General features: G+C 36.8%; 1 protein-coding gene across 2 annotated transcripts in view; it reads left to right on the forward strand.

Moving 5' to 3' along the window:
• The first annotated feature begins 774 nt into the window (after positions 1–774).
• The window catches only part of LOC149774661 (uncharacterized), a 141681-nt gene continuing 126522 nt past the window's right edge, over positions 775–15933 (forward strand). For both annotated transcript variants that reach the window (XR_016416736.1, XM_089944847.1), the window contains exons 1-2: positions 775–1097; positions 4990–5156. Coding sequence is in view for 1 of the 2 variants with exons in the window: in XM_089944847.1 (XP_089800973.1) it covers positions 5087–5156 (70 nt within the window). In the remaining variant the exon portion in view is untranslated. The remainder of the gene's footprint in view (positions 1098–4989; positions 5157–15933) is intronic.

Consider the following 15933-nt stretch of genomic DNA (forward strand, 5'->3'; position numbering starts at 1 on the left):
GACTCCCCCCCCCCTTTGATAGTGCTCTTTCAAATCACAATTTCGGCCGTTTTCGAACCACGCTCTAAAATACAACCATACACTGAAGAACTTTAGTGTGTGATACTAAATTAAAACGAGTTACTTTTACTCGCGGATTGAGTTATATGCTTTGTGAAATTAATGTACACTACTTGCACAAAATTCAAAGTTGAATGTTAGTAATTAATGATATCTGCATCTTGTAGTTTTGTCTTTATTAACAATGAGGCTAACATACTATTGGTTTGTAAGTAATCGCCCAAATGAGTTAAAAATGGGCAGAATTTGAACCTTAGTACATCTGTGGTATTTCGGAGAGGCTCAGTTGACGTTTGTGGACCCCAGCACGACATCTCCTTTTCCTATTTATCAGTTTGACATGGTTATACCAGTTACATTTAAGAGAGATAACACTGTTGGAACGAAGCGTAGGGTCAGAGTTATCCAGTCACACAATATGCATTTTCAAAGATGTGTATCACATTTAAAATAAATCATAAAAATTACAAAATATGATCTAGATATGAATTAACATAAAATCATATGTTGTCAAGAGACTCGACATATTTTTAAGCCTGACCAAAACTACGACTCTTACATAATTCACCAATCACATATAGCTATGTTGCTTCTTTCTGAATAGAACGTTTCCCTACACATTAAGCTCCGCCCACCCAGGGTTATACAGTTGGTAGCGTCACGTATATAAGGCCATATACTTATTCATTACCTTGTTGCTAAGTAGGTCAGAAATTCGCTGTAATGATTGGATGGTTTTGTTTATACCAACAAGACTTTGTTGAGACATAAGACGCAAGTATCTGGTATTACGAGAGAATAGACTGCTTAGCTTTGGAGACTGACAATTGATTTATAGTCATTTATAGTCATTCAAGGGATTTATAGTCATTTATAGTCATTTAATGGATTTTAGTCATTCAAGGGAATTAAAGTCATTCACTGAATTTATAGTCATTCGAGTGATTTAAAGTCAATTAAATGCATTTATAGTCATTCAAAGGATTTATATTCAATTCAAGGGCTGTATACTCATTCAAGGGATTTATACCCATTCTGTAAGTATAAATGTACTATGTACGATTCTAAAACTACCTGTGTTTGATATAGCACATACTGTGGTTACAATTGTATTAACTCCTATTGAGGCTTTACATTAAATGCTATTGGAAACAACTCTTATTGAGTCGTTATATGAAATTCTATTTGAAATAACTCTTATTGAGTCATTACATGAAATGCTATTGGAACTAACTCTTGTTGAGTCATTTCATGAAATGCTATTGGAAATAACTTTTATTGAATCAGCACATGAAATGCTATTGGAAATAACTCCTATTGAGTCATTTAATGAAATGCTATTGAGCTAACTCTTATTGAGTCATTACATGAAATGCTATTGGAAATAACTTTTGTTGAATCAGTACATGCAAAACCTATGGCCTAGTGGTTAAAACAGTGCCGGATTACCAAATAGGCAGAGTAGGCACCGGCCTAGTGGCCCCGCGACAACGGATCAAAATAATATTGATAAAACGTATTAGGATATAATATGCGAGATGGGGGGGGGGGCAAGATTGCCTAAGGGCCTCCACAGGGTTTAATCTGGCATTGGATTAGAACATCCGCCTCGGATGGGGGAGGTCGCGGGTTCAAAACCCCGACCGAGTCATATCAAAGACTTATAAAAGTGGTAATAGCAGATGCCTGTTTTGGCGCTCAGCATTAAGTGGTCGGCCTTGTGTCCGGATAACGTGACTGGGCGGGACAGAATGCTACATCTCTGCGGCATGATGCCCCTGTGCTAGATATCACTATAAACTGTCACACAAACATAGTAACGATATGAGTGAAATTCTTTTTAAAGCTACGTTTAAAATTCAAATCACACACACACACACACACACAGGTGTATTGAGTGAACACGTTAACTGGTATTGGAAATAACTCCTAATGAATCAGTAAATGAAATGCTATTATTGATTGTAAATAACCAATGTGGAGTCTAAACTTTAAATGCTGTTGGAAATTACGAATTGCCCAATAACAGTATTTACACCCACCACCATCCCATACACAATATCTACAGGCAACTCGAACGTTTTGTACACAGTGCTTACATCCACCACTAACCTTCCCATCTACATTATTTATAAACAGCACCAGCTCGTCATGTACGTTATTTACACCCATCACCAGCTCGTCATGTACATTATTTACACCCATCACCAACTCGTCATGTACATTATTTACACCCATCAGCAACTCGTCATGTAAGGCATTCACACCCACCAATAACCTACCTATATACAGTAGTTACACCCACCACGAACTCCTCATGTACAGTATTTACGCCCTCCAATTACTCTCCATCTACAGTTTTACACCCACCACTAACCTCTTCTATCCAGTATTTACACCAATTTCTAACCTGCCCATCGACACCATTTATATCCACCACACCCCTACCTATGTAGAGTATATACAACAGCCACTAACCTTCTTCTCATTAGTTGTTGCACTGATTTAATTATACAGGTGATTAACATGACCTTCTTCTTCGTCTTGTACCCCTCCCCCTCAGAGAAATTACAAAAGGATGCACGTGATGTCTACACGTAACACGTCTGTGTGAACGTCAATTTCAGTCTTTATTTTGTATTTCAAGAGTTGTTGCTGTGCTGGATTGATTATATAAGAATGTAATATAATTATTACACTAATTATATAAGACAGTATTACTAGTATTACACTAATTATATAAGAAAGTAATATAATTATTACACTAATTATATAAGAAAGTAATATAATTATTACACTAATTATATAAGACAGTAATATCATTATTACACTAATTATATAAGAAAGTAATATAATTATTACACTAATTATATAAGAAAGTAATATAATTATTACACTAATTATATAAGAAAGTAATATAATTATTACACTAATTATATAAGACAGTAATATCATTATTACACTAATTATATAAGAAAGTAATAAAATTATTACACTAATTATATAAGACAGTAATATCATTATTACACTAATTATATAAGAAAGTAATATAATTATTACACTAATTATATAAGAAAGTAATATAATTATTACACTAATTATATAAGACAGTAATATCATTATTACACTAATTATATAAGAAAGTAATAAAATTATTACACTAATTATATAAGACAGTAATATCATTATTACACTAATTATATAAGAAAGTAATATAATTATTACACTAATTATATAAGAAAGTAATATCATTATTACACTAATTATATAAGAAAGTAATAAAATTATTACACTAATTATATAAGACAGTAATATCATTATTACACTAATTATATAAGAAAGTAATATCATTATTACACTAATTATATAAGACAGTAATATCATTATTACACTAATTATATAAGAAAGTAATATCATTATTACACTAATTATATAAGAAAGTAATAAAATTATTACACTAATTATATAAGACAGTAATATCATTATTACACTAATTATATAAGAAAGTAATATAATTATTACACTAATTATATAAGAAAGTAATATCATTATTACACTAATTATATAAGAAAGTAATAAAATTATTACACTAATTATATAAGACAGTAATATCATTATTACACTAATTATATAAGAAAGTAATATCATTATTACACTAATTCATGGATGATAACAACTTTTTTCCGTTTGTTTTTTACCTCGAAAAACGCTTCTTTTACGTTTTTTATTATTTTGCGTTTTTTATATTTGGTACTTCCAAACAAGTTGCGGTTAGGGTCTTAGCACAGGTGACGTCCGCCTCCGCCTGCGAGAGAAATTGGTCAACATTTGACTTCGTTCACCCGAAAAAGCGAAACCGTATGCAGTGCAAGAGAGCGTGAGATGAAGTGTTTGTGCATGCAAATCTTTCCTAAAGGAAAAGCTGGACAATATAAACTATATGGAGGAAACCATAGAGTGGTCAGATCAGTCAGATGGTGATAACGACGTTGAATGAAAAAATTTCAATGCTATCTGGACTACGGTTTAAAACTTTTGACATCTTTTCATATTTGTATCACTGAAACTTTAAAACTGGAATGTAGCGTGTAAATAAGCAAAATATTGATTTTGTGTTGCCTAAAAACTACTGGAACGTTTTTTTACGTTTTTTATTTTAATTTTAACGTTTTTAACATCAATGCACTAATTATATAAGGCAGTAATATAATTATTACAATAATTATATACAGGAGTAATACAGTTATTACAGTTTCGTATTTTGCATAGAGGTTAGAATTTTTTTTAATGGATTTCCCCGGCTTTCCTCACTGTTTATACTTTCTATTTAAAAAAGACCTCGTATATATTAGATTCAGTTCAAAGAAGCTTAATTCCCTTTATTTTAGTGTATGATTGATGGGTGTACTATGGGTTATAGATTATACAGCTTGGCATTACTCCAGATGTGCACCTTTAAAAAAAGTGATAGTTCAACTTGGTCATTTTCACTTGAATTTCAGATTTATATTGCTTACAAAAAGAGCCGATAATTTTTTTTAAATTTTATATATTTGGTAACTCATTCATTGCTCTTTCAGAAGTTGGAATTGTCTAGTCTGGCAAAATTCATTTTCCCTATTTTAATAGCTGCCAAGGATAGTGTACTTTAGACTAATTCAGGCTGACTTTTTTAGCACAAGGAAGCATTCAGTCTAGTTAGCAGTGTCCTTAGGTCATGTACAATTTCCAAAAGTACAATATCCAAAGAAATGTCAGCCACATTACACAAAGTTAGAATAAAGGTATGCCAACATTCTCTCCACTGTGCATGTTTTAAATGCAAACAACTTCACCTTACATACATCACTCTCTCAAAAGTTCATAATAACTGGTGAGCGCCCCCTAAGCAACGTGGACCAAATTAAAGATTTCATCCTTGTCTTACAGCCCAGTCCTGACGTCGTGACGTCAGCATTGTGTCAGGTTGACAACTCGCTTCATCTGAAGTCAATAACGTTGTACTACAGGCTCTTAAAGTGACAACATGGCCACCGGAGGGAAGAAAGAAATTGGCTCCAATCTGCTTAACATAGGGACTCTGAAGCTAGGAACCGGTAAGTGATAATAATAATTATTTTGTCAATATCACCTCGTTATATGAAGCGCCATTTTACTCATTCCTTTCATTTATGGTATTGTACTTGTATTGTGTTATACAATTATTTTATTAATCGAATTTATAATGTCTGGTTTGGCTTTACATGCGGACATTATGTATATGGTAAATGGTGCTTTATATAACGAGGGCTGACGTAGTTTGATAACTTCAGTATTTTACCTTTAGCTTTATTTGTACATATTATGTACATGGCAAATGGTGCTTCATGTAACGAGGGCTTACGTAGTTGGATAACTTCAGTATTTTATCTTTAGATGTATTTGTACTTATTATGTACATGGCAAATGGTGCTTCATATAAGGAGGGCTTACATAGTTGGATAACTTCAGTATTTTACCTTTAGCTTTATTTGTACATATTATGTACATGGCAAATGGTGCTTCATATAACGAGGGCTTACGTAGTTGGATAACTTCAGTATTTTACCTTTAGATGTATTTGTACTTATTATGTACATGGCAAATGGTGCTACATATAAGGAGGGCTTACATAGTTGGATAACTTCAGTATTTTACCTTTAGCTTTATTTGTACATATTATGTACATGGCAAATGGTGCTTTATATAACGAGGGCTGACGTAGTTTGATAACTTCATTATTTTACCTTTAACGTTTTATACATATTATGAACATGATATTATTCTGACATGGGTAGAAGTAAGAGAACTATTATCGTCCCACCCCACCTCAACGTCAACCAGGGTTTGCATCTACCACTTCGGACCGGCCACGCATAATCTTGAGTCGCGCAGTCCCAGTTTCATAGATGCCTCTACCACAAGCCAGTGCGATCTCATTTCGGCAAAATCATCTTTTCTTTTAAGTGTCCAGATTTTATTTGCAAAAAAATACTGAAATGCAAAATTTATATTTAAAACGTGATGTGTCTTTTTTAAAACATTTTGTTTGGAGAGTTTGGTTTGAACACAGCTGAAGACTATTGCATATTTTGGAAGACACATTACCATCGTGGAATTTTGTTGACTTCCGATGTTTAAGTACCACGACTATTTAAGACTGAAAGTAAAAGGACAAAATAAATTTTTATTAGCCTCATTTTTCATTCTATGAATTTGTATGTACGATGTGACTTATGAAGGAGTGTAATGTTATTAATAGCCGTTCATGTCAATGAAACTGTGAATTTTCGTCAACAAGAGACTTGCATGAAAATGTAGATATTTTCACGAAAAAGTATATTCTTCACGAAAAGTCACTTTTTGTGAACAGGTTCTCTTTTCTCATGAATATGTTTGGAGCCAATATTGTCAAAATCTTAATAAAATATGATCATTTTTTGCGTAAATATTGCGCATCTTTGCCAAACACTTAAAATATGAACAGTTTGTGTGTGTGTGTGTGTGTGTGTGTGTGTGTGTGTGTTTAAGTGCGTGTGATTTATCGGTCAGTTTAACCATCATTGGTCCAGATGCATCGTCACATGACACTGAAAAACAGTTAGCTGCGCTCATTAGTTGTTGCAAGTTCAACGCCTCAGCAGTCTCTTAAGTCGCTTGCCCCTAAATTGGGCCATAAACAAAAAAAGGGGGGTTGGATGGCGGACTATTGATCATAACATGTCTCTATAAGTCGATCATTCTCTCCGCGCGCGCGCGCGCGCGCGCGCGAGAGAGAGAGAGAGAGAGAGAGAATTAACTGGGATACAACTGGCATACTGGTTGATGAACAAACAACGTGTGCGTGATAATGGGAGATGACGAGACTTTCAGACATTTTAATTTTATATAATGAGCCGTTTGTTATTTTATTTTTTTGGAGGGGAACTCTCCGTTTGATCTTTCCAGACCATTTGGAGAAACCCTCCTGCCTTAATATTATAAATGGTTTGTTTGTGCTATAGTTTTGAAAATAGCTTTGTATTTTATTTGGAAAATTTGGAAAAATTTGTCTTCCTTTTTTTGTAATTTAATATTTATTTTAAATATTGCTTTTATTTTAACATTTGGTTATAACTTTATTTTGTGTAAAAGAAAAATTATATAAAGTTTTTTGTTGAACTTTTTTTGTTGTTGATTTTTGGGATTTTGATTTTTTTTAATTCGAATAACTTTTCTCTCCTTGGCATTCATCATCTTGCATAATTAAGGAGTCGTCTGCCATTCGGGATTCTTCTTCCCCTCTTAGTTTTTTCTTTTTTCCTTTCTTTTACTTCTATCTATTTTTATCTTTATCCGTCATTGGTGATTGTGCTGTTGTCGGGGTTTTCAATTTTATTAATTTTGCCTTCTCTTGTTTTCGTTCCTGTTTTTTTTTTTTGTTTTTTTTGTTGTCCCTTGCTTCTCTTTTTTGTTGCTGTTTGTGTACTATTGGTTGTGGTTTTGGGAATTGTTCTTCCTGTTCTTGCATTTCTTGCTTCTTTCCCTGTTGTTGTTGGTGTCTCACGTCATTTTTTTGTGGATCAGCGTTTTTTTCTCGTCTTCTCCCGTCATAATTGATTGTACTGTTGTGGAACTTTTCGAAGTTGTTAATTTTACTTCCTGCTTCTGCATTTCTTGGAGCTGTTGAGGTTGATTTGGTCTTGTTTGTTGTTGTTGTTTTTGTTGTTGTTGTTGTTGTTGTCTCACCTCTTTTGGTTGTTGGTTAGTGCTTTGATTAACTTATGGTTGCTGTTTGTTCTGACTTTGTTGTTGTTGTTGTTGCTGCTGTTGCTGTTTTCGCTTCATGATTTGGGGGTCTCCAGTGTCTGCTTGTATTGCCTGATTTGTTGGACATTTGAAGGGTGTATGTCCTGTGTTTCCACACCTGTTACATTTTCTGTCGTAGATACACCCTCTGTACCATGATTTAGCTAAAAATCCAAATATAAAGAATGCTCTCTTTATTTCGTTCAATTTGTTTTTCTTGATTTCTAGTATTTGCATCCCTTTGTAAATTGTTGTTAGGGGGGTAGTTGCCAGTCTGGATGAAATCACTTGGATGTTGAATTTCTTTCTTCAAATTGTACTGCTACATCCTCCAGTGGGATTTCTAGTGGAATGTCTGACACGTATAGTTCTCCAGTTTGTTTCTTGACTTTCTTTAATATGGGTGGTTTTTTATTACTATAATTTTCCTCTTCCCTATGCTCATCTCTCCATACGGTAGAATAATTTGTTTCCATCTGGGTCTGATTATATTTCTTTTGGGATTAATTGAGTACAAGATTTTTTAAGTAATCTGGGTTCTGTACTTTCAATGCAGCCATCACTGCTGCTGTTCCCGGTATTCTATCTGGGTATATGAGACATATCAAGTTCTTGTGTTCCATCTTTGTAAGCGCATTCAATAAAACTTCCCTCATTAGTTTCAATTCTCTTGATTTGGAAAAAAATTTCCAAGGCTCTTCAGTTCTCTCCTAGCTGCCGCCATTTTTTCCCGTGCTGAATTCACCTTGTAAGATTTCTTTGTTGTTTTGTATTTTCAATGCCTTGTTTTAAAGTACTGTTTACCGTTATATATACTCCAATGTTGAGTTGTTAGTCTTTTCCCTGACTACACGTATCCATGTATGAAATCATAGTGTGGTGGGGGGATTCCTCACTGCTATTCCATTCCATTACATTCATCAATTGCTTTGTACTTATTATTATTTTTTTGGAGAGGGGCACCAGTAAGATGCCCACCCACCCCTATTAAAAAAAATATAAAAAGTATTTTATGTTTGAGTGTTTCCCCCTCAGATATGTTGTATGTTCTCTTGATAAAGAATTTTGTATCAACAATTTTAATTTGAGTTTTTGATGGGGTATTTATTTTTCCCTAGTGTTATCTAAAGGGTTGTTCGTCCGAGCCTGATTTTGTTCAACTTGCTCGAGTCCCTTCCCTTGTAATTTGTGTGACCTTCGCTGGAGGTCGCCTAAGTCTCAGTGCAAGTTTTTTTCTTCTTTTCTTTCCCAGTTGTCTTATTTCAATTATTTGGATTTAAAATCCATTACAATATATTTTATGTTATTTTCCGTTAATTTATTTTCAATTTAAAATTTTGGCGATCGGAACGGTGTGATATATTAGGTCATGAAAAAGAAATATATTGTTTTATTCGAGTGGTAATATGTGTCGTTCATCTTAATATGTGCTAAAGAAGGAAATAGGTAGGCTGTGCTCGATTCAAGGTCCACACGTCTTTATTCCTTGTATTTCTCCCGAATCTAGTTTTCTCCTTTAATTATTTAAACTATTTGTTTAGAAAATTCCAAAAGTTGTTTAATCACTACAATACTGTAGGTTGGTCAACCATACAGTGCGGGAGCTGTATGGTTGGAGAAAGAGAGAAGAGTCAGTGGGGTTGTACTGTTGTATTTGTGTTTGGTCTGTTTATGTTCTATATGGGGTGTTTTCCAAGACTATTTCATAGGCCTGTCCACTTTGCATAGCGCCCTGTGACATAGCCCCATGATGTCATCGCCTTAACCTTTTTCCCATGTAGATTCCCTGTGGATTTCATGTAGTTTCGTATTTCAGGTGATAATATTTTGGAATTTTCCGATCTGTAGCGTCATATGATTCTTTAGAAAGTTTAAATAGTATTTAAAAGTTACAATAAGCCAGGATTCCTATATAAACTTTGTTATAATTTAATAAATTTTTAAAACTATCTATTTAGGTTTAATTTTGGAGAAAAAAATAAAATTAATAAACAAAATTTAAAGTTTCAGAAACTGTAAATCTGTTAAACTTCATACCAGCAGCAGAGGGGCTGTACAGACCGAAACTTTTTGCACAATAAACCCCTCCAGGAAACTATTCCTCGATAGAGGGCTTATTTCGACGAAATAAACCCTTCTATTCAGAATACAGGACAAAAAAAAATGTCCCCCGAAAACTCGAAGAGTTTCCAGGGACAAACTCGTTGAGTTTGCACTGACAACTTGGGTTACTTCAATAAATCTGAAACAGTTTCCGTGGCGGGGTCGTTATTGAAAAATCCATGGGTCGGGTCCATCCCCTCTGCTGCTCTGGGAAATGAGTTTCCAAGGAAAAACAATTTTTATGTTGCAAATAGTGTATCAAGTCCAATACGGTATCTTGTTCTGGGATCGTGTAAATTTATTGTCACAAATCCGTGAGGTTTTCTTTGAGCATGACTGAAGAAATTTTTAAATTTATTTAAATCCATATCGCCACCACACCAGGTTTGATGAATATTTATCAGTGTATGTGTATCAACTCCATTGAATATCGCAAGAAGATTACAATTATCCCTGATTACTTTAGGAATTTGTGTATAACGCTGAGTAACATAAATCACATCAGTGTTTTTGTGACGTCCCCGGGAAAATATTCTTGCGGGATTTTTTTGCTTGTCCAACATAACATCATCATACACTACTAGGTTGTTAATTGATTCATCAAGATCCTCGACGCTGGGGGCTTCTTCGATATCAGTGATAAATTCAACAACATCCTCACCGTCTTTACTCAGCGCGCTTGCACTCTCATTAAAATCTTTTATAACGTTATAGCATCGTTGATCATCTACAGATGGAGCTATCAAATACAGTTTATCCCATTTCATCCACTTCATTATCAAGTTCAGCAACAGCTGTGTTTTACCTGAACCGGATGGCCCAATTATAATCGCGCGGATAGAGTTTGGTAGCACTGAATTATGCTTAACTGGCTCTTTCTTTTTTGTCGCAGAAAAATCTGTAATTTCCATTTGTATATAAAGAATAATAATTATGGATCTATATTGTGTGAAGTGTAAGGCACGAACCCCTACGAATGATCTAACAACCATTACAACAAAAAATAACAGACAAGCACTTTCTGGTAAGTGTACGCGATGTGGCACAAAAAAATTTAGATTTCAAAAAAAAAGCGAGAATTTAGCGGAGGTGACATTGCAGCCAAACTTGGAAAGCTCCCCGGAACTCCCTGGGCAAAGTATCCCGGAGAAAAACATCTCCCAGGATACAATTACTGCGGTCCAGGGACCCGACTAGATATCAGACTTGATGAACAATCTAAACCAAAACCGGGAGAGTATCCGATAAACGCTATCGACGCAGCGTGTCACATACATGATGTTGCTTATCGAAGTAAAGATCTACAAGACAGGCATATCGCGGATGTGAAATTAATTCATGCACTAAGCGCCATAAAAAATAAATCATTTAAGGAGTCACTCGCTAATTGGTTAGTAAGATCAGCGATGAAATCTAAATTAGTATTAGGCGCTGGATAATTAAATAAAAATGCAAGCGATTTATTATTCCCCAATCGGATACTGGAGAGGTAACTCAGCAATTAATAAACTCGCCAACGCGGCATCAGTAACACGCGAGGTTGCCAAAAATTGGCTATCAAAACAAGCAATATGGCAAATCTACTTACCACCACCTCGACAAATCAACTTTGCACATTTTGATGTTAGTGTGCCCAATGAAGTTCATCAGGCTGACATACTATTCCTGCCTCATGATACTGTCCGTAGAAAAATATACAAATACGCGCTAACAGTAGTTGATGTTGCCAGTAGATACAAAGAAGCAGAACCGTTAGCGACTAAAACAGCGTCCGAAGTCGCCTCTGCGTTTAAACGAATTTATCAACGAGGACCTCTAAACTGGCCACGATTATTACAAGTTGATCCTGGCAAGGAATTTCAGGGCGCGGTGTCATCACTGACAAAGCAGCATAACGTTACCATACGACGAGGACATACTGAAATTCATCGGGATCAGGCAATTGTTGAGCGATTTAATAGAACACTCGCTGAGAGATTATTCGGATACCAGTACGCGAGGGAATTCATTTACGATACGAGATCTCGTGAATGGGTTGCAAGACTGCCAAACGTGATAGCCGCACTGAATAATGAAATTACCAGAACAACAAACATGAGACCTGTAAATGCAATCACAAAAAAATATATACCCCGCGTCAGTGAACGCGGACAACAGCAACAAAATGTTTCAACGCAGCCAGGGACGCTAGCGTCCCCACTGCTGGGTAATGTCACCGTTAGGTATTTATACGAACCAGGCGAACTAGAAGGAGGAAAAAAAAGAGCAACCGATCCCACATGGAGTGTTACTACACATAAGATATCCAGCATAACCAGATCAACTGGGAGAAACGCAATCTACAGATTAGATTCGACTGCTCCTCAACGCGGATTTAAACGCGAGCAACTTCAGGTGATTCCCGAGGATACACAATTACCACCCCGATCACTAAAGTGATCCGCACTGAAGTGATTCAATCATTTAAATAACTGCAGCAACACCTCTGCGTCGGTTACACTCAAGACAGGTCAACATCACATTTTCACGTGTATGACCGCGACTGCTATCTATTCTATCTACGGTGAATTGCCTTGGGTCGTTTTTCGAATACTGCCACAGCAATAAACAATTACAACTCGCACAGTGATTATTCTGCTGTTGTTGTAATTGTATTACAAATTCAACATCCAAACTTTGTTTGGGATCAAACTCTCTACCATTTTTTTTGTCGCTCTGTTTGTAACCGGCTAATTTCTTTCTTATTGTGTCATCAGCGATTGAGCTGTCGTTGACAACATCATCTAATACAATTCTTCGTAACTGACCTATCCTTCTTACTCTTGACACGGCTAAATAAACTAAATTTGACCACTCGATGCGATCATCAACAATCCAAACTGTTGTATCTGAAATAGTTAGTCCCTGCGAACTGTGGATGGTCATAGCGTATCCTAGCGTCCACGGGGATTTGCTCATTTTCAGTGCCTGTTCAACAGCATCAACATCAACTGTGACAATATCATTTAATACTAAATTCTGTTTCTCCGGACCCGACGCAGTCAGGCGCCCTGGAATATCAACATCAATATTCTGCAATCGCGTATCAGCTGGTCTATAACACAACGGCACTGGCAACATGGGAAATTTCTTCTGATGTAACTGAAATAACCGCTGCTGAAGTGTGTCCCTGACTATCTTTCTACTTGCCACAATTAAATCACCTGGTTTCCACGTTTCCCAAAAGTCGCTCAGCGAAGTCTCTGGAATTATTTCACGCATTATCTCACACTGGACTTTATTGGTTTGTAGCCTGATCAGTGCCTTAAACTCTTTCAGCGTTTCATCGAGTGCTCTAACATCGTTAGTTATTTCCTCATAATAATCTACAAAAGTTTTCAGCCACTCGTGTGGAGATTCACCTGTAAATGGGGGTGGTTGACCATGATCGCCGCACATCACCACTGCGGTATTTTTCTTTAGCAGCCAATCCAGAAACTGTTTTAATGTATCCAACGGCACAGTGTCTATCTCATCCCAGATGATTTTCTCGGGAATATATTTCGTTCCCATTCGTTCAGGTGTCCACGTGCCGCCGCTGTATTTGAAAAAACTGTGATACGTGCACGCGTTAACATCCCGTTGTCTCATCTCCCTGGCAAGTCTGTGTGTGGGTGTTAGCACAATCATGTCAGAGTTTCTAAATAATTCAATCGCTCGAGTTGTTTTACCAGAACCACCAGGACCGTTCAGATAAACTGTTTTGTGTCTTGTAACAGGATCGTGCACCGGCGGCAACAACGAAGTTGCCCCCGACGAAACCATCGAAGATATTTCTGCGCTGCGATACTCATCCTCGATTTCAACATCAGCCGATTTACAATATCCGTGTAACATTTCATTCTTTATTCTCCACGAGCCCCACGATGGATCATCCGATATAACATTATCCAACAGCGCTGAGTGTTTTTTATCAATATAAAATGAATCCGTTGCAACTCTCACTGCGGCAACAGGGAATCTATTGATCATCGACAACAAATTTATGGATACATAAGCCAGCATCGAAGATCTCAAATGTATGTACTGAGATGATTCTCCGTCAATATAACTAAAAACAGTCCCTAGTTTTTCCCCGTTTGACAGAAACACATCTTTGCGGTTACAGAACATGTTGTTCGTGGCTGCATCAGCGACAATAAGATCCAATTCAGTCTTGTCCATGATTAATCGACTGTGATGTTGTTTATGATCATACGCTCCACCTTGAGTGAATTTCCCTATTATTCTTCGTCCTAGATCTTTTGCTGTGCTTTCATCATTTCTGAGTTTGCTTTTAAGTACTTCAGGAGCTTTCTTGATGATAGCGTCGATAGAAGTTTCTGGATATTCTCGTGACCAATCTTCGATGACTTCTTCTAACGTAACCGGCGTTGGAGTTGGCAACCAAACTTCGGTTTGACGACAATAACATATAATCGCTTCGCTGACCGTCAGCGACAACAGTATTCGACTGTCAAGCATGTATCGCAATAACACTATCGGTGCCCATCGCTTCTCAACGAAATGTCTGCCAAACCAAACATAACACACAGGATGTAAATCCTTAGCGAATTTAAACGACGACACACAAGCAAATCCGGTCAAGTCAAAATCGGGTAAAACACCGTTGACAGCTACTCTTGTCATGGTATTGCCAGCGTGGCCAAACCGTTTAAAATATTCGCTGCATTCTCCACGCCCAAGGAAACTTCCTGGATAACACGCCGTCATGTCCACGGATATCATACCGCGGTGATCATACTGAGTATTCCACAAACCGCCGTGTCCGTATTCGACACAGCTCTGCTGGATATCAGCAAGAAAACTTTTCGGAGTTGGTCTCCATGAATTTCGTTCCCGGGCTACATGCGCGACAACACCCGGGACAGTAAAACAGTGTGTCAGTAACGTATCAGTGTTGCCAGCATGATATTTTTCTGCGAGTTTTTTCATTTCCTGCTGTAACGCCATTGTTCTGTATATTTCCCCGTTGGGTCTCACAAACTGATCATATTCTCCATCTTCGCTACTTCTGAATAACCACACAGACACTGGATCGGTTTTACTTATCTGATAAATAAAATCAAACATGCTCCCAGAATTGCTTTGCAATTCCGGATAATACTTCACAACACGGTCTTGCGGAAATATCCTAACCGAGTCAGTCCAGGCGTGACTGTTATGATCGATAATAGTTATTGGTGTTCCACGGGAATTGTATTTACACTCATACAATACCTCACCGGTTAACGATGAAACCGTTATAGGAAATTTTAGTAATCGCTCTAGCTCAGCAACATCATTTATTGACGCTCCTTTATCCGCTACTCGTGTCGCCCACGCTGTTATTTTAGTTTGTCTTAGCGGTGTTAGGCCGTTTCCTCGCATTGCATTTTTAAAATGTTCCATTACTCGCTCAGCTACACAATTCAACACCGACACCTTCATCGGTTTGAGTTTATCAACGCGTGGTTTCTTCATCGGATAAATTCCATAAACAAATGCGGTCACAGGATACGCTCTGGCATAATATGGTATATCAATCCCAACAAGTACTCCCGGTTTTGAGTCTTTACTTAACAGAACGGTTTTTCCACGAACGCCTCTGGCATCAAGAACAGGGTCTAGTTTGTCTCTGATAATCCACGTTCCCTCGCCGACTCCAACAATAAATTTTATCTGTACGAAATATCTTCTATCGTCGAGATACCCAATTATGTTACGCGCGATTGTATCGTTCATGGTAGCATCAATGATACGGTCACGAGAAATGCTTTGCATTTCCCGAGAAACGCTCGCGTTTCCGAGGATAATTTTATACGAAGACCACGTGTGTGCGGCACCATCACGACGAAACTCTTCTTTGGCATTCTTGATAACACCAATTACCTCTGCTAACTCTCTTCGTCGTGGATCAGCGGTTAACCGGTCAAGATCGAATCT

Source organism: Sinohyriopsis cumingii, unplaced genomic scaffold, assembly GCF_028554795.1.
Source record: "Sinohyriopsis cumingii isolate HCF-2022 unplaced genomic scaffold, ASM2855479v2 utg000160l, whole genome shotgun sequence".
Lineage (NCBI taxonomy): Eukaryota > Metazoa > Mollusca > Bivalvia > Unionida > Unionidae > Sinohyriopsis > Sinohyriopsis cumingii.